General features: G+C 66.3%; 1 protein-coding gene across 14 annotated transcripts in view; it reads right to left on the bottom strand.

Moving 5' to 3' along the window:
• Positions 1 to 20,781, bottom strand: part of RBFOX3 (RNA binding fox-1 homolog 3) — a 191,040-nt gene that overhangs the window by 2,474 nt on the left and 167,785 nt on the right. For 13 of the 14 annotated variants that reach the window (XM_030013110.2, XM_030013117.2, XM_030013111.2 and 10 more), the window contains 10 exons: positions 6,683 to 6,934; positions 5,725 to 5,862; positions 5,145 to 5,198; positions 4,526 to 4,618; positions 3,268 to 3,328; positions 2,923 to 2,976; positions 2,511 to 2,643; positions 1,874 to 1,913; positions 1,207 to 1,268; positions 799 to 877 (listed from right to left, as the gene is read on the bottom strand). In XM_030013110.2, coding sequence (XP_029868970.1) covers positions 799 to 877; positions 1,207 to 1,268; positions 1,874 to 1,913; positions 2,511 to 2,643; positions 2,923 to 2,976; positions 3,268 to 3,328; positions 4,526 to 4,618; positions 5,145 to 5,198; positions 5,725 to 5,862; positions 6,683 to 6,934 — 966 coding nt within the window. The remainder of the gene's footprint in view (positions 1 to 798; positions 878 to 1,206; positions 1,269 to 1,873; positions 1,914 to 2,510; positions 2,644 to 2,922; positions 2,977 to 3,267; positions 3,329 to 4,525; positions 4,619 to 5,144; positions 5,199 to 5,724; positions 5,863 to 6,682; positions 6,935 to 20,781) is intronic. The other variant, XM_030013106.2, reaches the window with a different exon arrangement.

Raw genomic sequence — 20,781 nt, 5'->3', positions numbered from 1 at the left:
CCGTGGCCAGGTCTCCTCCCGCCTGCAGTGACCGCGGAGGAGCCCGTCCCATCCCCGCTGCAGCACTGGGCTGGTACCCACCCTGCCCATCCCCGCGGGACGGAGGGGCCACGGCCCCTCGCTAGCAGCTGCCTGGGACCGGGGGTGCCGAGGGGCGCTTGGCAGCCCGGTCCCAGTTGGGGTGGTGGGGGGGGTGTGTTTAAAAAAAAAGGAAGAAAAAGATGGGTTGGCTTTGAGATCCCGCCCATGAGTGGGATTTTTCATCTTTGATGCTGGTTGTGAAGCTAGCTAAGAGCCGTGGCGCGTGGGTGGGCTGCAGGCGCCGGCGCGCGCACGCGTGCTTCCCTGTGCGTGGCTGCGCACCGGGGCCTGGGGACACGGCCCTGCGCCGGGGACGAGAAAGGGGGTCCCGGTCCCCGGGCAGGGCCCTGGGGTGCTGCCCAGGCAGCCGGCGCAGGGGGCGGCCGGGCCCCCGGGAAGCTGCGTGCGCGGGCAGGACTGCGTGCGGGCGCCGGGGGCCGGGCGTAACGGGGCACATGGGGCGGAGGCGTAGGGGTCAGGGGGGGCCTCCTCTCTTGCCTGCCTGCGGACAGAGCCAGGCAGGGGCTGCGCTGCTCCTGCTACCGCCGCCAGCTCCCGGCTCCCCCTCCCACAGCCCCCGTGTGCAGGGCTGCCCCGCGCCCCTCGCCTGCCCCTGCACCCCGCAGGCTCCCCGGGCTGCCGTGCCGGCCCCCCCTCCCCGGGGCTGGCTGCAGCTCGTGCTGGGAAGCAAAGAAAGGCCGTGGGGGCTGCTCTTACCATGGTGCCGATGCTGTATGTGGCGGCGGGGCCGATGGTGTGGTGGTACGGGTCTGCCGCTGCATACACTCTGCCGTAACTAGGAGCAAACACAGTGGCGGGCGTTAGCGACCGGGGTTGGGGTCCCGTCTCCCCTCAGCAGCCCCCCTTCCCAGCCGCTGCTTCCCCCTGCTGCGCCTGGGAGCCCCCCGGGACCTCCCCGCTTCTCCCTGCCTGGGCGCCAGTCCTTTTCAGAACGAGCCCAAGAGGAGCGCAGGGGCCCCGGTTTGCAGGACACCCTCATCGTGCCTGGCTCCGTCCTCGTCCCGCGGGGCACGAAAGCGGGGGTGTGTCACACCGGGCGGTACAGGGGGTGAAACGGGTCTTCCCCCACACCGGGAGCGATGCCCGCGGCGCAGCAGTGCTTACCTGTCGCTGTATGCTGCCGCTGCTGCCGCGGGCTGGGCGTATCTGTAGGCGGCATAGCCCCCCTGCAGTGGAGGAGAGATTGCTGTCAGGGAGGGGGCAGCACCCACCGGGGGAGGCTCGGGGGGCCGGGGCAGCTGGGCACCCCCTGGGCACTGCCACGGAACAGCGGTGGGACCCTGCGGGGAGCCGGTACCCGTGCTACCAGGCGCACACCAGCCTCATTACCATTCCCCAGGGGCTTTCACAAACATTAACCTTAAAAAATTAAATTTCCAGAGGAGAGAATGTCACCTCCCTGATCGCTTTAATGAGGTGTCACGTTAGATAAATCCTTCAGCCGCCCGCCTGAAATATCGCCAATGGCTTCTTAAATATGGAGGTTAAATGCCGGTGTAAGACAGCGCACTGGCGCTCACCGAAGCCATAAATCCCACACGGTGCTGGCCCTGGGAGGGGCCTGGCTGGGGGCACAGGACCCTGCGTGGTGCCACCCAGCTCGCTCCGGAGGAGCCGCGCTCACGTCCGCACTCTGCCTGGGCTCCAGCTGCCTTCCCCAGGGGAAGGGGCTGGCAGGGGGCAGACCCCAACGCGGAGCTGCCCGGTGCCGCTCGCCCCCCGCCCCGGCACAGGGTCTCTGGCACGGCCCAGACCCAGGCACGGCACTTACGTAGATCTCAGCTCCGTAGAACCCGTCCTGGTAGACAACCCTGCAAATGAGGTGAAGGCGTCAGAGCCCGGCCTGCGTCACTGACCGAGAGGGACTGGGGTGAAGCCAGTTGAACTGGGGGAGCTGCTTCCAGCGGTGCAGCCGACAGGCCAGGAGTGGCCGTCCAGGCAGCCCGAGGGCACGTCCCGGGCTGGGACTCCTGGCAGGGACGTGGGGATAGGCAGAGGGCATAGCCAAGGGCAGGGGGTGCCACAAGGATGGAGAAGTCCAGGGCATGATCACCGGTGGGAGCAACTGAACGGCCACATCTTGCCACGGCCATGCCTGACACCAGAGCGGCCGTGTGTGCCGGGAGAGAAAGTATTTCTATTAAACCAACCAACACAGCTGGAATAACGGTCTGTGCTTTGGGGCACAGGAGGCTGGTGAGCATGTGGGTCATGCCAAGGGGCAGCATCCTGGGGGGGCGGTTTCACAGAGCCCGAGGCCAGGCAGGTGCCGGGGGAGCTGCAGCCCGTTCCCGAAGCGCGAGAGCCCGGCAATGCCGACACTGATGGCAGCAGAATCGGAGCAACGCGGCAGCAAATGATCCCCGCGCCCCAAGGCAGGCGGTGCCCGCCGCTGCCCGGGTACTCACGCGCCGTAGGTGGGGATGGGCGGTGGCGGCGGCGCAGCCCGGAAGGTGTTGTAGACGGCGCGTCCTCGTCCCCGTAAGTGTGCCCCTCGGTAGGCCACGGCCGTCCCCGTGGCGGGGTACGGGAACCCCGTTACTGCGGGAGGGAGGGAACAAACGTGGGCTTTCCGCAGCAGCTCCCCGCAGCGCACGGCTGGGACCCCCGCAGCCACCGCGGGACATCCCGTGCCACAGCCCGCCTCTGCCCCATGGCCCGCGGGGACACAGCCCCGCGGGGACGCTGGGGCGAGGGGAGCTGCGCACGCAGGCGTGCAGGAGGAGGAGAGGGGCCGGGGGCTGCTCGGCAGGGTCGGACACGGTGTGGGGCCAACGTTCAGGGGGACCCACAGCGAGGCTGGCCCCGAGGTGACGTTACCTGCGTAGAACTCAGGGCCGTAGACTGCTCCCACCACTGGGTTCAGCTTCCAGCCTGCGGGCAGGGAGAGCTGGTGAGGCTGGGGGCATCCTCCCCGCGGTGCTCCCCCCACCCCCCCCCGGCTGGGCTCCGAGGGGCCACAGCTCCCATCCCCGGTCGGCCGCTGGGCGTGGGGTGCCCGGGGGGGGGCTGCATCCCTGCACTGGGGAGGCAGCGGCCGCTCTCCCGTCTGCCCAAGGGTGCGGAGGGCGTTTGCTGCATGAGCTCAGTGGCAGCCTGGCAGCAAGGGTGCCCAGGGATGCCCCGGCCCACCACAGCTCCGGCTCTCCTCGTGCTGGCCCTTACCGTTGGTGTAGGGGTTGGCAGCCTTCTTGTTCGTCATGACCCGGGCTGTGGCGTTGTTCACCTGCAGAGAGAGGGGATGGGAGCTCAGCACCTGCGGGCAGCGGGGCTGGCGAGGCCGCAGTCCAGGGCCCGCTCGGCTGCGCTCGGCGCGCGTTGCTGCTGCTTCAGATGCCGGAGCGAAGGATGCCAGCCGCACGGGGAGACACGGGAAGAGTCTCTGCCCGCAGCCGCCCCGCTGTGATGCAGTCCTGCCCATACCCCCGGCCAGCCCAGGCCTCCCGGCTCCAGCAATGAGCGTTGGTCGGGCTGCTGGCCGATACCCTGACCGCGGCAGTGCCATGCTCAGGCTTAGTCCTGATGTGCTGCTGCCAGGCTCGGCCGCCTCCTGTCCCCACCCCACGCCCAACCCAGCCTGCAGGAAGGACACGCTCGTGGCAGGAGTCCGGGCCACTCCTGCAAGCGCCCGCGAGCTCCTGCCTGGCTTTGTCGGACCATGTTCTCCGACAGGCACGGCCCGTCCACGGGGCATCGCTGTGCCCTGCCAGGCTGCCCTTCCCTGCACTCAGCATTGTTGGGGACGTTTGAGTCCCAGTCCCTCCGCCACGTGCTGCCGCGCTTCCCACCGCTTGCCGGCGATCAGCAAGGTGCTGCCAACGAACAGGCAGAGCCTGATCCCTCTGCCTGGCTTGAAGAAATAAAAGCCTCGGGGGCTGGGCAGCGTGGCAGCTGCCTGCACAGCGGGCACAGGAGCCCTGTGCAGCATCCTTCCCTCCTGGGCACAGGGGAGGTGGGGACGGCACAAGGAGCAGAGAGCCCCTCTCCTCCCTGCAGAGCTCAGGGCGGCTGCGTGGTGGGCAACGAGGGCTGCAGGCAGCTGGGGTCTGCCAGACCCCTCTGTAACTGGCAAAATGCAGCCAGAGCCTGGGCCGGTGCCCCAGCTCTCCCCGCACGCAGGAGGTTTGTGTGAGCCAGATGCTCCTTGCGCCAAGTGACGACCTTCCCAGCAACCGGCACACATGCTCCCGTGCCGCATTCACGGATGCATGCACGCGCCGGGCAAGCCTCCCCTGGGGCATGCGGGACTGGCGCGGGACCCGGGGCTGCCCCAAAGTGTCCCCTGCCCCGGCTCTCCCCTGCCTGCAGCCCCCCCCCCGGCAGCTCTGCCCTGCCTGCAGCCCCCGGCAGGAGAGGGCCCCCAGGCAGGGTGGAGGGGACGCACGCACACGCAGGCATGGCACTAGCACACTTATCTGAGCACCTCAATCTTCCGGCCCTCTACGATGGTGCCATTCAGCTTCTCCCGTGCCCGGTCGGCATCTGTGCTAGTTTCAAAAGTTACAAACCCAAAACCCTGTGAGCAGAGGAGAAAAGGAGAAAGAAAGAGACAGAGAGAGACAGAGAGAGGGTGCGGGGACAGAGAGAGAGAGGGGGTGAATCAGGAGAGCTGGCGCAGGAGATGAGGCTGCCGCAGTGCAGAGATGGAGAGCCCGGGCCGGGTCCCCCGCTGGGTCTGGGGTTCCCGGCTGAGGCCCCAGCATTGCCTGCGAGCTGGGAAAAGAGTCTGGGAGAGGGGCACAGAAAGCAGGGAAGATACAACAGAGACATCCACACACAGAGGGACAAGAGCTGCCTGTGCGGGGAGGGGCAGAGAGAGCCTTCCCCTCGCTCCGGCGCTCGGGGCGCAAGGACCCACATAGCCCCCTCAGCCGGCGCAGGGCAGTGGGACGGGGCTGCCCCGAGATGGGGTACCCCATGCCTGGGTCCCCCGGGGCAGGAGAGGAGGGGAGAGCGGGCAGAGGAGCTGCCGAGCATCCTGGCTCTGCCTGGCCCCCTCCCCAGGGCTTGCCATAATGGTGCCGGCCGCGGGCAGCACCCACCTTGGAGCCCCGCTCATTGAAAATGATCTCCACGTCCAGGATCTTCCCGAATTGCTGCAAGCAGAGAGAGCAGAGGCGTGAGCACCCACAGAGCCCCTGCCCCGCGCCCACACCCGGGGGTGCTGGCACAGGGCTCTGCGCCCAGCCGGTCCAGGGACGGGCAGGGGGCTGCCTTGGGGGCCAGACCGGGGGACCCTCGGTGCCATGCAGGGGAGAGCCCCTGTCCCTCCCATGGCACCCGCTCTTCCAGGACTTGAGGAATATCACCCCAAAATCTCATTAGCCTGCACTGCTCTGAATCCTAATGAGGGCTGGGAAGGGTACAAGGGGAGGGACAAGGGCTCTGTATCATTCCCCCCTCCATGCACAGGCCTTGGTCCAACAGCCCGGCTGTTAACCAGGGAGCAAATCCTGCAAATCACCGCTCCCCGCCAGCAGCGGCACGGAGGTGCCCGGGCATGCCGCAGGCTGGGCAGGATGGGCCCTTGGTACGGGACAGTGCCGGGGTCCCTGGGGTGCCACAGGGCAGCACCTGAGCAGAGAGCAGGGAATGCAGGTGGCTGGATGGGGCTGGACTCACCCCGAACATTTGCCGCAGGTCAGGGTCCCGGAATCGGAAGGGGATGTTGGAGACGTGTAACCTCTTGGGCTGCTGCTTGTCTGTGTTGTCTGAGGAGTGTAGCTGCTGGCTGTCTGTCTGTGCCGCCTCGTCTGTCTGCTGTGGGAAGCACCGCCGGCCGTCAGCCCCCGGCATTGCCAGCCCCGCGTTCCTGGCGGGTGTCTGGGCTCTGGGACTGTCCCCCTCCCCTGTGCTTGGCCCTGCCTGTCTCCAGGGACACCCTGGACCCTGCAGTCCCCAAGCTCCGGGCAGCACCCCACAGGTCTCCCTGCAGCCCGGCGAGTCGGGGGAATGCCAGAGGGGATCTCTGCCTGCTGGGAGTCAGGGAACCAGCCTGCACCTCCCCGCCTCAGCCGATGCTGCCAGCGGGGTCAGGGCATCACCTGCTCAATGAGTGGTGCCAGGGACCTGGGGGGCTGAGTGCTGGGCGGGGGGCGCAGGGAGCACACCCCAAGGAGGGGGAGGCCTGGGAGAGTGCAGGGGGTGACCCACTCCAGAGAGCCAGCCAGCATCGGGTGGTCTCGCACCGATCTCTCTCCCCTCCGTCAGCCCGGTGGCACGGTGCCCAGGGGCCGTGACCACGGCACACGGGTGTGCTCGGGGCGGGGGGTGGCAGACCCCGCACGCGGGGCTGCCGTGGCCAGGCTGGGAAGTGCTCGGCTCAGCATTTTCCCCGGCGCTGCATTACAACCCCGTAATTGAAGCTATCTGGTGGGAAGGCAGCCAAGCAGGTAGATTACAAGTGATTAGAAATGATGGGGGGGGGGGGACTGCGAGGGAAGGAGCTGGCGGCCGCGGCACCCAGCCCGGCGCCCCAAGGGACCGCAGCCAGGCAAGCACTGCTGCTCTGGCACCCCTCCCGGCAGCTCCGGCGCTGCCCTCGGACCCCCACCCGCCCCCGTGGACACCATTCCCTTACCGGTACTGTCTGCGTCCCTGCTATGGACTGTGTGCTGGCGTCGGTGCCCGGCTGCTCGGCGTGGCTCTGTGCTGGTGTGTAGAGGGTCATGGCGTGCTCCGGTACTGTGCTTTGCCCCGAGTAGTCCTGCGTGGGGTGGGGGTGCGGTGGTGCGTACTCTGCGGGGATCCCGTTCTGGGGGGGTGGGGGGTACTGGGCCGGGGGGTAGGGCTGAGCCATCGCGTCCGGCGGAGCCGTGGCGTCCTGGTTACCCTGCCGAGACAGCGGCACCATCCCCCTTACCCACTGACGTCCCTGGGGTGCCTGGGCTGCGACCTGCCCCGGGGAGGGGTCCTGGTCCCCGCAGCCAGACCCAGGCCCCCCAGCCCCACCACACCCCAGCCTTTGGTGTCCCCCCTCCAAACCCTGGCCTGTCTCTGTGCCACGGCAGCTCTTGGGTCACATCGCCCGCAGCTGAGCCCCGATCCTCTCCTGCTCTGGGGCCCAGCCTGCCCAGTGCACTGGGGCTCGGGCAGCAGGAGGACGGAGTGCCCCGCTGCGGGGCTTAACTGGGGGAGCCTGCACATCACCCTCTCCGCAGGGAAGGAAACCAGGGCAGCCCTTGATTTGGAGCCCAACGTGGAGCAAAGCAAAGCCAGGCTGGCAACGTCGCTCCAGGGGGGCTGCACAGCATCAGCGCCTGCCAGCAGCAAAGCCGGCATCCTGGTGACGGTGGTGGCAGCGAAGGGGAGCGGGGCTGGGGAGGCAGGGAGGGGCGGCCAGGGAGGGATGTTGATGGCCCCTTAGCAAACACCAAAGAGGGATCAATTAACTGTTAAATATTTGATTAGGCCCTTTGCTCTAACGCAGCCAGCCTGGCCGCCCCGGTCAAATGGGGTGAGTTGCACCCACACCACGGGCCGAGGGCTGCCCATTGCCTGCCGGGGGCGGGGGGGGGGCTGCCAGCCTGTGCCTCTCTTGCACACCCATCCACCATCCATCCTCACAGCCCCGCGTACACCCGCAGGCTCTCCCCCCTTGCACACACGTGTGCTGCACCCGCCACCGCACAGAAGCCCACCGCGGCGCACAGCAGCAGCCCCCGCCGGCAGCCAAGGGCTGCAAACGCTTGAGCCAGCGCGTGGGGCAGCGCCGGCAGCCCCTCGGATGCTTTACAACCCGCTGTGGCAGCCTCTCACCCATGAAATACATCTGTGGCTCAGCCTGCGGAGACAAGCTCCTTAATTGTGTGTGTGGCCAATTTATGGTGCGGAGGGATGGCGGGGGGCAGGCGGGGGGCCGCGCTGCTCGCTGCTGTCCCCCAGTCGGCAGGGCCGTCGCGCCTGCGAGGGAGGCGGCGGAGCCCGCGCCGGGGGCACGGCAGGGACCACATGCAAACCCAGCGTGAATAATCCCGCTACAGATCTGCAAGTCATTGGCAGGCTCGCCAGCGCCTTCCCGTGCTGACTCAGCTGCTCGGGGACGCACCAGCCAGATGCACCTGCCAGCGCGGCCTGGGGCTGCCGATGCTGCAGGACGGCAGAGCCCCATCCCCGGCACTGCCCCCGAGCCGGGCAGCCGGGGCCAACGCTCCTACCTGTACCGTGGGTGCAAACCTCACCTCACAGGCTGGAGGGTTTCCATCCTGCACTCAGCCTGGCCCCGGCGCCTGAGCCTGCTCCAGGGAGCGGGCAGACACCGAACAGTCACAGCGGTCACGCTCCCCGTGCCCGACGCTCCCTGCCTGCATCCCTGATGCCCAGTGCCCGACCCTCCCTGCCTGCAGCACTCCTGCATGCTGGACATCCATCCTTGCTGTCACCATAGCCAGGATCAGCCACCAACACGGCAGGGATGGGCACTGCTGCCCAGGTGGGAAGAGCCAGCGGGCAGGGGGATGCAGACGGGTGCCGGGGCAGGGACCATCCCCACCTGCCCAGGTCTTGGGCCCCGCTGGCTCCTTGCCAGCCTGTCCCGACAGCCACGTTCATATCTGTTATTAATTAGGGCTGTCGCAGTGCTTGTCAGCCCAAGTATTATTTCATTCAGGGACCATTAGGTTCCCCTGTTTTGCTGCTCGCCGTCGCCGGGGCTGCTGGTGCTGCAGAGGCGCAGATCTACGGCTCCCAGCACCTCCCTCCCACCAGCGCTGCCTGTCCATGCCCAGGGATGGGGCTGCTCGGCTCAGTGGCGGGGGGCTGCCGGGGGCGAGGGCCCCGCAGGGAGGGCGATGGCGACGGGTTTGGCTGCGCAATGCCCGTTGACGTCACGGGGAAACGGCTGCTGCTCAGCTCCACACCCCGTGCTGCCTGCGTCCTTCCCCGCCGGCTGCTCTGGGCTGCCTGCAGCGTGGGAAAAGCCCCGTCCCTGGGCAGCCCTGGGCAGTGAGGGGGCCCCTCTGCTCTTCCCGGGAAGGTTACTGGGGCCCCGGCCCCACGGCAGCCCCTGAGCCTGCACCAGGAGCAGCCCCTTCCCTGGGTCCTTCCCTGCGCCGAGTGCCCGGGGTCCTGGGGACCCACCTCTGCACCCCAGGGGAGGCAGCCAGATGGCACCGGCCTGCAGCCAGGTGCTTCCAGCTTGGGGTGCCCAGCCCCGTGGGGAGCCCATGGCGCGGTGCCGGCCCGTGGGTGCCAAGGACAGGGGGCTCCGACAAGCATCCCTTGCTCACGCACTGCATGTCCCTCCCGGCGGCAGGAGGGATGGTCCTGCACGGCGCTTTGTGGGGCAGCTTTCCACACTTGCATTACAGGAAAATCTGATTATTAATAGCCCATGGCCCTCATTTAGTAAACGAGACAGGAGATTAGTGCAGTGCCCAAGGCCAAGTGTGGAGCAAAGCCGGCGGTATTTAACACGGCACGGGGGGCACCAGCAGCACCCCGCCACCTCCGCTCCCCACGCTGCCCATCTGCTCAGGCAGGATGCTGGCAGGGCTGTGGCACAGCCCTGTGCCGAAACACCATGGCCCTGGGGACGGCAGCAGAGGCCTTTGCTGTCAAGGGGAGAAGCGGCTCTGGGAAGCGTGGCACGTGCCGCTGCATCCTGCGGGCTGGCGGGCGTCCTGCTGCCTCCCGGCTCCTTGGCAGACCACTGCTCTGAGGAGCCTGGGGCCAGGGGAACCCCCTTGGGGAGCGGCTCCATCCAGCCGGCTGCGGGACGCTGCTCCCCAAGCCCAGCCCTGGAGGGCAGAGCTGGGGGGACCCCGAGGGTGCCTGCGTGGTGTCCCCTGTGCGGCATCCCCTGCCCTGCCCACGGCTCAGCCTCATACCACCAGCCCTGCGCAGCAGCTGCTGCAGCAGGCAGGGGTGGATATCATCTTTAGCTGATTAAATGTCCCTCATTAACGAGTTTCTTTAATTAATGAAGTTTTTTTGTTTGCTCCACTTGCTTTCTCCCCACCGCACTCTGCCTCCTCAGCACAATCCAGGCCATCTCCTTTCAAGTCATTTAGCGCGTGGGGCCGGTTCCTGCCGACGCCGCACTTTGGTGATTGTGCCTGTCAGCTCAGGGCTGACGACGCCATTTTTAACATTTGCTCCTTTTTAAGAAAATAACGCACCATGAGCCCCCGAACGCAGAGGACGTGTCTGAGCAATTAGCTGAGCGCAGAGCACCTGCGCTCACAATAGGGCACCCACTGGCCCCAGGCACCCTGCAACGTGCCGCCACACCTTGCCCGCGATGGGCGTCCTGCCGGCATGGTGCAAAGGTGCAGCGTGAGAGCTCCCCTGAGTTATCGACCGCTCACGAGCAACCGTCACCTGCTGCCACCCGCCTCCAGCCTTGGATGGGCAGCGCGGTGGTCCCATGGTGGTCCCGCAAAGCCAGCCAGCGAGCTGTGCCCACACTCAGCCAGAGCCTTTGCTTGCACATGCGGTCACAATTTACAACCAGGCAGCAGCCTGTCCTGGGGCTGGTCCCCTCCCCTGCGACCCCGCGGCCACCACAAACGTGCCCAGAGTTTCCTCCAAAAGCCTCGCAGCCATTCTACCACCTCACCCCAGCCCTTCTCTCCTTTCTCGCCCAGGGTGACCCACACCCAGCCAGCTCTGCCTGTGGATGTCCCCTTCCCACGTGCTGCACGCCGGCCAGTGCTGCTGGTGCAGGGTGCAGGGGTGGCACGGCACCACCTGGTCATGGCACATGTGCAGCCTGGAAGCCAGCATGCTGAGCCCCGGAGCAGCTGGGGAGGAGGCACAGTCCCATCACCACGTACCTCCCCACTGCCAGGGAGAAAGGAGCCCCCAGAGCAGCACACAATGAGGAGCTTGCAGCCACAGGTGTCCGGGAAGCAAAGGCAGCATGGATCTGCAGGCAGCCCAGCCCAGCTCCGGTCCTCAGTGCTGGTGGCTGTTCCCGCTCCTTCCACTGGGAACCAGCCACCCGCCGAGGGGTGCAGCGAGGGGCTGGGGTCCTAACCCCACCACAGCATCCAAGGAGCTTGTCAAGATGTTCCTCCAAGCTGCAAAGCCTCAGTGGGCAGCACATCCCGCAGGCAGTGCAGGCAGGCAGGCAGCAAGCGCATTACTCTGACCCAGACCGGCTCCTGCTTGCTCGCTCGCTGTCAGGGCGTCCCCTTGCCGCACGGCGAGACAGCCCGAGGTCAGAGCCGAGCGCAGGGAAGGATGTTGAGCAATTCCCCGAGGGCACCCCAGCTTGCCGCTCTGCCCGCGCCAGGGCAGCTGCTCGCTGCTGCAACAGGTCTGCAGCGCGTTGCTGCAGCTGGACCTGCCGTGCCCGCCGGCAGGACACGGAGCTGGGGACAGACCGGGGCCGACGGCAGCGTCTGCCCTCGTGCCCGCTGCCTCGGAGCAGGGTGGTGCAGCAGTGCCGTGCTGTGCCGGGTGGCAGAGACGGGCTCGGCAAACGCCCCGGCGGCGGCGGGAGGGTCCTCGCACGGCCTCACGTGCCCCCCAGGCACCCAGGGGTCACGCGGCCGTGCCATCACCGCAGGCTGCTGCGAGGCCGTGCCCGGCACGGCTCATCTGCGTGACAGCCACAACGTCCCCCCTTCGATCCAGCCGCTCGCTCATGCTAATGACTGTCAACATGAAACAGAGGCCGTGAAGGGGAAGAAAATTACTCCCTGAAAAGGAATTGACTGATCCCCGTCATTTCTCAAGGAATCACTGACCTGTGAATATTTCATTACCCAAAATGCTGCGCCATCCATACAAAGCAGCGCGCCCGGCCCCGAGCAGGCACCAGCCACAGAGCCCCGGGCTGCAGCGGGGAGCGGGGCCGGGGTGCTCGCCGCGGGGACGTCCCTGGCCCCAGGAGGGACAAGCCCTGCCCGCCGTGGGGGCCAGCAGATCGCTTCTCCTCTCCTCCCCAGAATGGGGGCCATCGCGGCCCCACAGAGAGCTGGGGGGGGACAACGGGGGAATCACCCCCCCGGGAAGGAGCCGTGAAAGGAGGTGAGGAGCTGCGGAGGCTGGAGGTAGCAGCCGCCGTGCTTAATGTCTTCATTAACGAGGAGGCAGGGGAGGGGTGAGAGCCTGCTAATGGCATCTGCCGGGGATGCTCAAGTGGGAAGCTCTGCAAAGAGCAGCGGGGCTGGAGAGAACAGGCAGGACCCGAGGGGCAGGAGCGACGGCGCGAGAGGAGGAGGAGGAGGAGCGGGGGGAAGGCAGGCCAGCCTGCTGGCATGGGAAAAAAACCATTTTTCCAGGCAGCCACAAACTGTCCCGGCACCTTCTGCCCCCCCTCCCCTGCACCAGGACCCTGAAAGAGGGGAGCTGCCCCTTGCCGGCCCAGGGCAGCGGGGCCAGCTCCTGCCCTCAGCCCCGTGAGCCCCCCCCCAGCAGAGCCCGGCTGCCGCGGCTGCCAGGGGCCGGGGCACGGCCAGGGCCGGACGCTGCTTCCCCTCTGCCCGCGGGAGCCCAGCGAGGAAGGACGTGGCGGCCAGCAGCCACGCAGTACCCAGCAAGAGGGGGGACGAGACGCCAACCCCGGGGGGCAGACCTGACCGCGCATCCCTGTCACCTCCTGCGTGGGGCGGGGGGGGGGGGGGGGGGAGCAGGGTCCGGTCCCGGCTCCTGGCTCTGCCAGCCGGAAACTTCGGAGCTGAAGCTGCATGAAATATTCATGAAGTAAATGGTGCAATTTCATCTGCATTCAGCCAACTTCATGTATATTTCAGAGTATTATGAAATGATAATGTTGTGTAACCGAGGCGAGACGGGGGTGCTTGGGGGGGCTCCCGGCCACCCCCCGCGTGCGCGTGGCTGACATCTCCCAGGCTCGCGTGTACCTGTGCCGCTGCACCGGGGAGGGACAGGGCTGCGTCACTGCCGGAGACGTGACAGGATCAGGCCTGCAGTCAGCAGGAGGACCACGGCTCCAGGATGCGCGGCACTCTCCTCCCTCCTGAGCAGGGCCTGGCATCGCCTGCGGTGCCAGGGCTCACCCACAGCAGCTCCCGGCATTGCCGGCGGTGCCGGGGCTCACCCGTAGTAGCTCCCAGCCCCAAGCAGATGCTGCTGGAGGGCAGCAGCCAGGCCAGCCCCCCCAGCACAGCTCTTCTTACAGGCACACCGGAGCAACGCAGACCTGGCATACGCAGTGTTGGCTGGGATTCCCGGCAGCGCTTGTTCCCCAGTGGCCACCAAAGGGTTTGGGACAGGTGGGCACATGAGGCACAAGCTTGGCCGCTGAGCCCGGGGACGGGGATAGGCTGGAGAGGACCAGAGTCCTCAGCAGTGTCTGCCTGAGCTACCTGCTCCTCCTGAGCCCCGCAGACACTGGAGCGTCAGATGCGGGTGCCCACGCACCGCACGGCTCTGCGCACCAGGGTGACCAAGCCACGCCAGAGGCTGGCCCGTCTGCTGCTGCCCGCTGTCCTGGGGGGCAGCCGCTGTCTCCCCACTGCTGGCAGGGGCTGGGGGCTCTGGAGAGCAGCTGCTGCTCTGGGAAGGGCTGCAGGGTGCCTCGTCCCCAGTGCACCCAGACGGAGAGACACACAGGGGTTCTGGAGGGGACACGGCACCTTCAGGTGTCCCAGCCCGCACTGTGAAGCTAAAGTGCGTGGGTGGCCATCACAGCCCAGGTAGAGAAGGGCAGGGCCCGGCGAGGAGCAGGCATCTTCCTCCGGCAAGGCCATGTGCCGGCAGGGCTACGGTCCCTCCCAGGCCCTGGAGCGGGTCCCGCTGCAGATGCAGGCAGGCGAGTGGAGGCCGGGGTGCCCGGCCCATTGCAAGTGCCGGAGAGCGGGGCTGCCGCTGCTGGGGCTGCCAGCTCCCAAGCCTGCCCCAGGTTTCCTAAGACAAGCGCAGGCACGGCACTGGGCTCCCTTCCCCGGCCGCTCCCAGCACCTGCCAAGAGGCTGGTCCTGCTCGGGGACTGGTGCTCTCCGCGCCGGCTGCCCCTGTTGGCTCCCTGGCAGCCGTGGCCCTTGTGCGGCGCTGCCGGAGCCACCGGCATCCGAGTCCAGCCTGGCCGGATCCAGACAGCTCAAGACACAGCGAGCAGCAGGATGAACAGCCACGTCCGCTGGCCTCATGCCTCCCCCGCGAGCACCACGCCGGCTCCAGCCGCCATCCCCGCACCCTGCCCCACGGCTCACAGGTCCCCGAGGAGCCCAGCCAGCACTGCCCGGCCCTTGGCCCGGTCCTGCAAAGCCCTTTGCACCCAGGAGCCCACCCACAGCCCCCTGTCACTGTCACACCGCCGCTGCGCCGGGGCTCTGGCACAGCCGCACGTGGCGCTCGCTCGCGCGCAGCCTCGCAAGCGCGCGCATGCTCGCACCAGCCAGCGTGGGCGCTTGGGGAACCGCGGACCTGCGTGTGTGCCCGGACAAGCTCCCTCACACAGCCCTCTCTAATAGGCAGTCAGGAGCATAATTTTTCCTCTAATTACATATTCAGCACTTCTGAGAAAATGAGATTTTGGTAATTCAATTGGACTGAGAAGCAGGGCTATAATAAAATGAAATTTGTAACAATCGCGCAGTTAAATTAGTTAAATGGAGAGGAAGGAGCTGTGGAAAATTGACCCCTCGATCTCCTAAAGACTAATCAGACATTTGAACCGAGTTGTGCTAACAAAGCCCCTGGGGTGTTGTGGCGGCAGAGCGAGGGGGAAACCAGAGACGCCACAAGGGAAGAGCTGAAAAACAGCCGGGACTGCGTGGTGCCGCGAAGGGCACCCCCCCCCAGTCTGGTCCCAGGGTGGGACAGGATGGGTTTGGTGGGAGGGTGCCAGGCTCCGATGCCGGTGCCATGCCCCCACTGGCTCCTGGACATGCGCCGCATCCTCGCCAGGCACAGGGGCACGAGGGTGCACAGAGGATGGCAAGTGGTCCCTCTCTGCCAGCAGGGACCGCAGGGACGTGGATAGCTGTGCCCTGCAGTGGCATCAGCCCTGAGTGGGGACAGCCACCACAAGGACACCAGGACAGGGATAGGCACGGCACACCGTGTTGGGCAGGCACGCTGGTCAGGAGCGGGGCATCCCACGAGCTGGAGGGGTTCTGCAGCAGGTACAAAGTAATTAGCCTCAGTATTTATCTTGTTGTTCGTCTTTTTTATTTTTCTTGTAAAAGAAAAGGAGAAAAAGACGACTTTCTCATTTGCAAGTTAATTAGTCTAATTAGCTCTAATTAAGAGCTCCCCATACAATGCAGATCACAAATAAGCTGCCACTGTCGCCTGCTCCCGCTCTTCTCTCCCCATTTTTGATTTTATACAAGAGCCGTTTGAAGGCTGCGGCCAGTGCTGTGGTGGGGAGATGCCGAGCGGGCGCAGGCGGGGAGGACGGGACGCGGGATCCCCCCAGGCTGGGGGCTGCTCCCCTCCGCAGCCGGTGCCAGGGCTCCTCCAGGCACGGCCCCGCTGCTGCTCCCCTGGGGGACCCCGTCCCGGAGGCAGGGCTCAGCTCACCCCGGGCTCTCTGAGCCCCTGCGCCGAAGCAGGACCTGCACATCCTTCCCCTGCTTCCCTCCCTGGGCAGTTCCTGCCTGCTCAAGGGGCCTTGCCCGCACGCCCTGGCCGGTCCCGCTGCCGGGGGACGAGCTGGCCGCACACCCGGTACCCGCGCATCCTGCCGGGCACCCGGAGCGGGGATGCAGCCAGCACGGCCCCGGCTTGCAGCCTAGACCCAAGGCTCGAGCTCTGACCCTGCCAGCCCAGCACGTCCCCAGCCGCATTCCCAGCCAGCCTAGGCGAAAGGACAGGGACAGGAATCTGCCGGTAAACACCGGTCTCACCCGGGCCTGAAAGCCGCCGAAGGGGTGCCGACAGATGGGGCGGCCACGCGCTGCTGGGGGGTCCCCAGCCACGCAGAGAGCTGCAGGAGGCCGGGGGGACGCAGGGGAGCAGCACGATCCCCGGCATGGTGCAGGCACGGAGCAGATGAGGAGACGAGCGGCCGGGGCACGCAGGTAGCTGGTCACGGCGCTCTGCCGCTCAGCTTCGCCTACGTGCCGCCTCGGCACCGCCGGTCCCCTCCTCTCCCCGGCTCTGCGACAGGTCGGCTGGAGGGGAACGCGACAGCAGCGGGGAGCACGGACAGGGTGAGGAGGTGGGGGCCAGGCAGTATGCCACCCACCCTGCCCGCCCCCCCCCCCCCCCCCCCCCCGTGCCACCAGGGAAGAGCTGCCGCGGGGCGCTGGGAGCCGCAGCAATCATGTCAGCTTATGTGTCATTTTCTACTCGGGTAATGCGAGCAGTGAGGGATCGCTGCTCGGAGACGAGGGGAAAATCATGACAAAGTGCTGCAAGCCCGGTGCTCCGGCGAGGGGGAGCAGGAGCAGCCAGACCTGCCTCATCCCCCTGCCACGGGGCCACCGCCAGGCACGCCAGCTGCCACCACCCCTACATCTGCAGCGAGCCCCACTGCCATCGTGGCCCTGCCGGCATGTACCAGCCACCACTCCTCGTTGCTGGCCACAGGGACCCGGTGGGCACACACACGGCCACCCTCGCTCTGCAGACACGCTCCAGCCCCAACACCCATTTCACGCTGGCCGGAGCCCTCCTGGGACTGGGGTGCAACAGCTCGCTGGCTCTTTGACAGAGGGGGAACGGCTGAGATCCCCAAGGGTGGGAGTGGGACCCAGCTTCGCAGGCGCTGACCCCGACAAGTCCCTAAACCACCTGCTTTCCCTGGCAGCACTGGCCCGTCCTGCGCACCAAAACCCTGGCAGCACCAGCACGGAGGCGGGGGCTGCCTGAGTGCCGCTCCCGGCACCGTCCCCGCAAACTGCCTCCTCCAACTGGGTCTCCTTCCAGCGCTTGTCTCGCTCTGTTTAATAGGTTATTGCTGCCAGGGATCACATCTCAGCAGTGCTGCTCACACAGGGGCTGGAGCGAATCCTGCTGATGCTGTGCAAACCCCGTCTGTAAGATCCGTGCAGCGCAGCCGGGATGCCAAGGCTGCTGGGGCGGGGGCTCTGCCCCTGGGGACGCCGTGGCTGCTGACCGCCAGAGCCAGCTGAATGCTCGGGAAGGTGGCAGGGGGGCAAAGTGAGAACCCGGGCGGGGGGACACTGGCTGGGGACAGCAGGGCTTGTAGGGGATTTGGGAACTGCACCCGACCCCACTGCAGGCAATGCCTGCAGCCCCGGAGGATGCCTATCCTGTGGTGGCCACCACAAAAACCCTGTCACCTGCTGGGACGTGGCCTTCCGTCCGTCCCCGGCCAGAGCCTCCCCCAACCTGCAGCCCACTGAGCTCGGGTCAAGGGGGCTGCTCCCCCAGCTGCCACCTGGGCTGCAATGCCAGCGGTGCCACCGCTGCAGCAGCCCTTGCCTCAGGGAGCGAGGGAGGACGTCTGCTCCTGCCTGGCCGCGTGAACACCGAGGAAAGTGGTGCAGGTTAAAGCCCTGCTAGGGCTGCCCGCAGTACAGCCACGCTTGCCTGCAGGCAGTGGAGGTCCGAAGCCCTGCGGGCACAGCCTGGAGCTCCGAGCCTGCTCGATGGCGGTGGCATTTCACCAAGCCAGTAGTCACAGCATGGCCAGGATTGCAGAACACCCTGGTCACTCACTGCCCGGCTCATACGAGGGCTTGCACCGGCACAGCAGGGCTCACCAGGCGATAGCCGCTGCCGCAGGGAGCAGCCTCAGTGCGCTGAGGCGCTGGCACAAGCAGGGTTGTGCAGGCACTGCCTTGCGGCCCTGCCCAGCACACGGGTACCCGTGTGTGCCCTGCGCCGGGGGGTTTGTGCCCACGCTCGCTCTGCATCACTGGGCTCTCGCTGGGGGCTGCCGTTTACCTACAGTGCTCCCCGCTCAGGCTGGCTCCTGCCCCCCACACCCCGCTGCCCGGCTGGATGAGGCTGGGGTGGCCCGGCTGCCCCAGCAGGAATGTCGAAGCCATGGCTTTCCATGGGCTTGGAGCCTCCTCTGCCCCAGCCTGGGCATCCCAGCCCTGGGAAGACCCAGCTCCTTCCTCGGACGTTTGGTTCCCTCCCGTGCCAAGGCACCCTTCCCAGCATTCCCTGATGCCGGCACTTTCTCAAGCCTCCCCGTATCCTCCCAGCAGCCCAGCCCCATGCCTGCCCGGTGTGCCTGCTTGCCACTACCAGCTGCACCTCAGGGACTAATGGCCTTTCTGGAGGGGCTGCGGTGCCCCTTGGTGTCCCCGCCGCTCGCCGGCTCCACCACTGAAGCCCGTCATTTCACAGCCGCAAGCCTTGGGAATAGGGCGGCATTGCTGCCGCCGCCTGCAGACCCACCGTGCTCACACCGGGGTTGGTGCCGGCAGGGCCCTGCTGCCAAGGTCCCTCCAGCGCAACAGACGCAATGCACCCACGGGTGGGAGTCCCGTCCGGGTCCAGCAGCAGGACCCAGGCAGGAGCCGGCGGCAGCGCTCCCCCCGTGGGGAATGCAGCCGGCAAGCCAAGTCACCGCCGTGACTCTGCAGATCCCCAGAGGGGAGAGGAGCCCCGGGTGCTTGGCCCCAGCGGCCAGCATCCCACCCATCCCTGGCTGCAAACCCCGGAGCCATCCCGGTCCTGGGGCAGCGCAGGAAAATCTGGTTTCAAATGCACTTTCCTATTTGGACGCTGGGCCCTGAGCAAGGGCGGCTGCAGGCCGGGGGCAGACCGGGGCTGGGGGTGGCGGGAGCTGGTGTGGGCAGCCTGCGCCTGCTCTCCTAATTAGCCTTCCTTCTTTGTTAAACCGTACCCCTCCACCGGCTGCCTGTAATGCTTTAAAGAATGATAGATACTAAATCTAATTTAATCTACTCATTCACCCATCACTATAGTACTAAAATAGGAATATACCTATAAAAAGAGCATCGCCAGGCAGTGTAGGCCTAAATTACAGCTATTGTGGGAAAACCAGCTTTGCAAAGCTAAAATTAATGTCAGTGTTTTCAATATATTAAAAAAAAAGGAAAACGTGTTTTTTGCAGCTTTAAAACCTGTCCTCTGCTGTGCAAGCAAGGCGCCCGCTGCAGTGTGGGCACTCGGCCGGAGCCGGGAGCCACGCGCCGGGTCTCGCATCCGTGCAACGCGCAAGCAGGGGGAGAAACCAGGTTTGAAACGAACCCGCTGCTGCAACACGCTACAATATTGCTCGGAATAGACTTGCTCCCTAAAAATATAATATGCTAAACTTGGCAGCAGCCCTTTTGGAAAGGAATTTTCCAAGCAGCCTTTTGCAGAGGCTGCTTCCCAGCGGGCCGGGTGCTGCTCAGAGGAGCCTCCTGCGCCGTGGGCTGGGCAGCGCGGTGCGACCGCGGGCACCGGGGACGCCCCGGCGAGCGACACCCCGGGGCAGCTCTGCGGCAGGTTTCAGCCCACCTCCACATCAACCTGCACTCGCATCCAGCCCCGCATGCACATCACTGCCTGCGCCCGGGTCTGTGCCACGCTCCAACGCCGATGCTGAGCCTCAGAGCCCGGGTCTGTTCCAGGTCAGCACCGCGCCTTGTCCTGGAGTATTAGCTGCTCGTCTATAATTACAGCGGAGACACTTTTTAAGCAGCAACTGATTCCTCTGTTAACAAAACGCAGCTACCAGAGTCTCCCTCTGCGCCCAGGTCCTCGCTGAGCAAGAGCTAAACGTTACCGCCAAGCCCCACCGAAGGACACGGCGTTCCCGCCTGCCCCACCAGCGTGGGCTGCTCCGCCACGGGCACACACACACCCTCCCGCCACCCACCCTGCAGCCCCCTCCCCTCCCGGCCCCCTGGAACCCTGCTCCTGCCCCGATGCTGGAGCGCGGCAGGGCGAGGGGGCGATTCCTGCACGCAGCGCGGCTGCACCACGCAGAGTGCCACGAACCACGGCTCCTGCGGCTAGGACTGGGGCGGCCGAGCAGCTGCGTGGGGGGAGTTGAGCGAGCCGCAAGGCACCCGCAGCCGCTTGGATGAGCCATTTGCACCAACGGAGCCCGCTGGCAGCTGGATTTGCCCTGGCGCTGGCCTAGTCCAAGTTTTGCAGACAACTTCATTTCTTGGTCATTCCTTCAAATACCAGCACTGTCAAAAATGCCGGGGCTGGTGAGCTACGAAACACGAGTGGCCTCCTCGGGAACAAATACAGCAAATGCCAACAAGCTCCCTGTGGGGAGAGCACGTGCCCGAAGGGGATAAGGCCAGTTACCGCACACAGACCCTATGGCCCCCCAGCTCTCAGCCCCCCTGACCAGCCAAGGCCGGCCCAACCAGACACGTGTCCCGGCGCGGTGGGAGCCGGTGGCCAGCACGGGCCCCTGCAGCCGCAGGGCTCAGGCACCATCCATGTGTACGTGCCCACCACCCCAGGTCTGATGCACGGACATCTGCCTCCCTACGTACACACACGCTCTGGACAGGGAACCATAACCTGGGGGGTCAAAACCGAGCTCCCCACAGACCCCACGTCACAACACCTTCAGGGAGAGTTGGTTAAACCCCTCCAGGTGTCTCTGGCCACACACAGGTGAGTCAAGCCGGCTGGCCAACGGCAAGCTCTGTGGCAGGCACGTGCCCATGGGCAAAGGCAGCATTGCTCCCTGCACACTCCTCTAGCGCAGGCGTGCCGAAACTGCGCACGCCCAAAATCCAGAGCGAATTCAGGGCTAAACCACCAGGCACCAGACAAGCCCATTGCTCAGCCGGGCAGGATGAGGAGCCCGGCAGCAGCGCGTGCCCTGTGCCCCTTCCCCACGTGACGGCTGCCAGTGACGTC

The sequence above is a fragment of the Aquila chrysaetos genome, chromosome 5 (genome assembly GCF_900496995.4).
Source record: "Aquila chrysaetos chrysaetos chromosome 5, bAquChr1.4, whole genome shotgun sequence".
Lineage (NCBI taxonomy): Eukaryota > Metazoa > Chordata > Aves > Accipitriformes > Accipitridae > Aquila > Aquila chrysaetos.
This window is presented reverse-complemented; position numbering and strand designations above follow the sequence as displayed.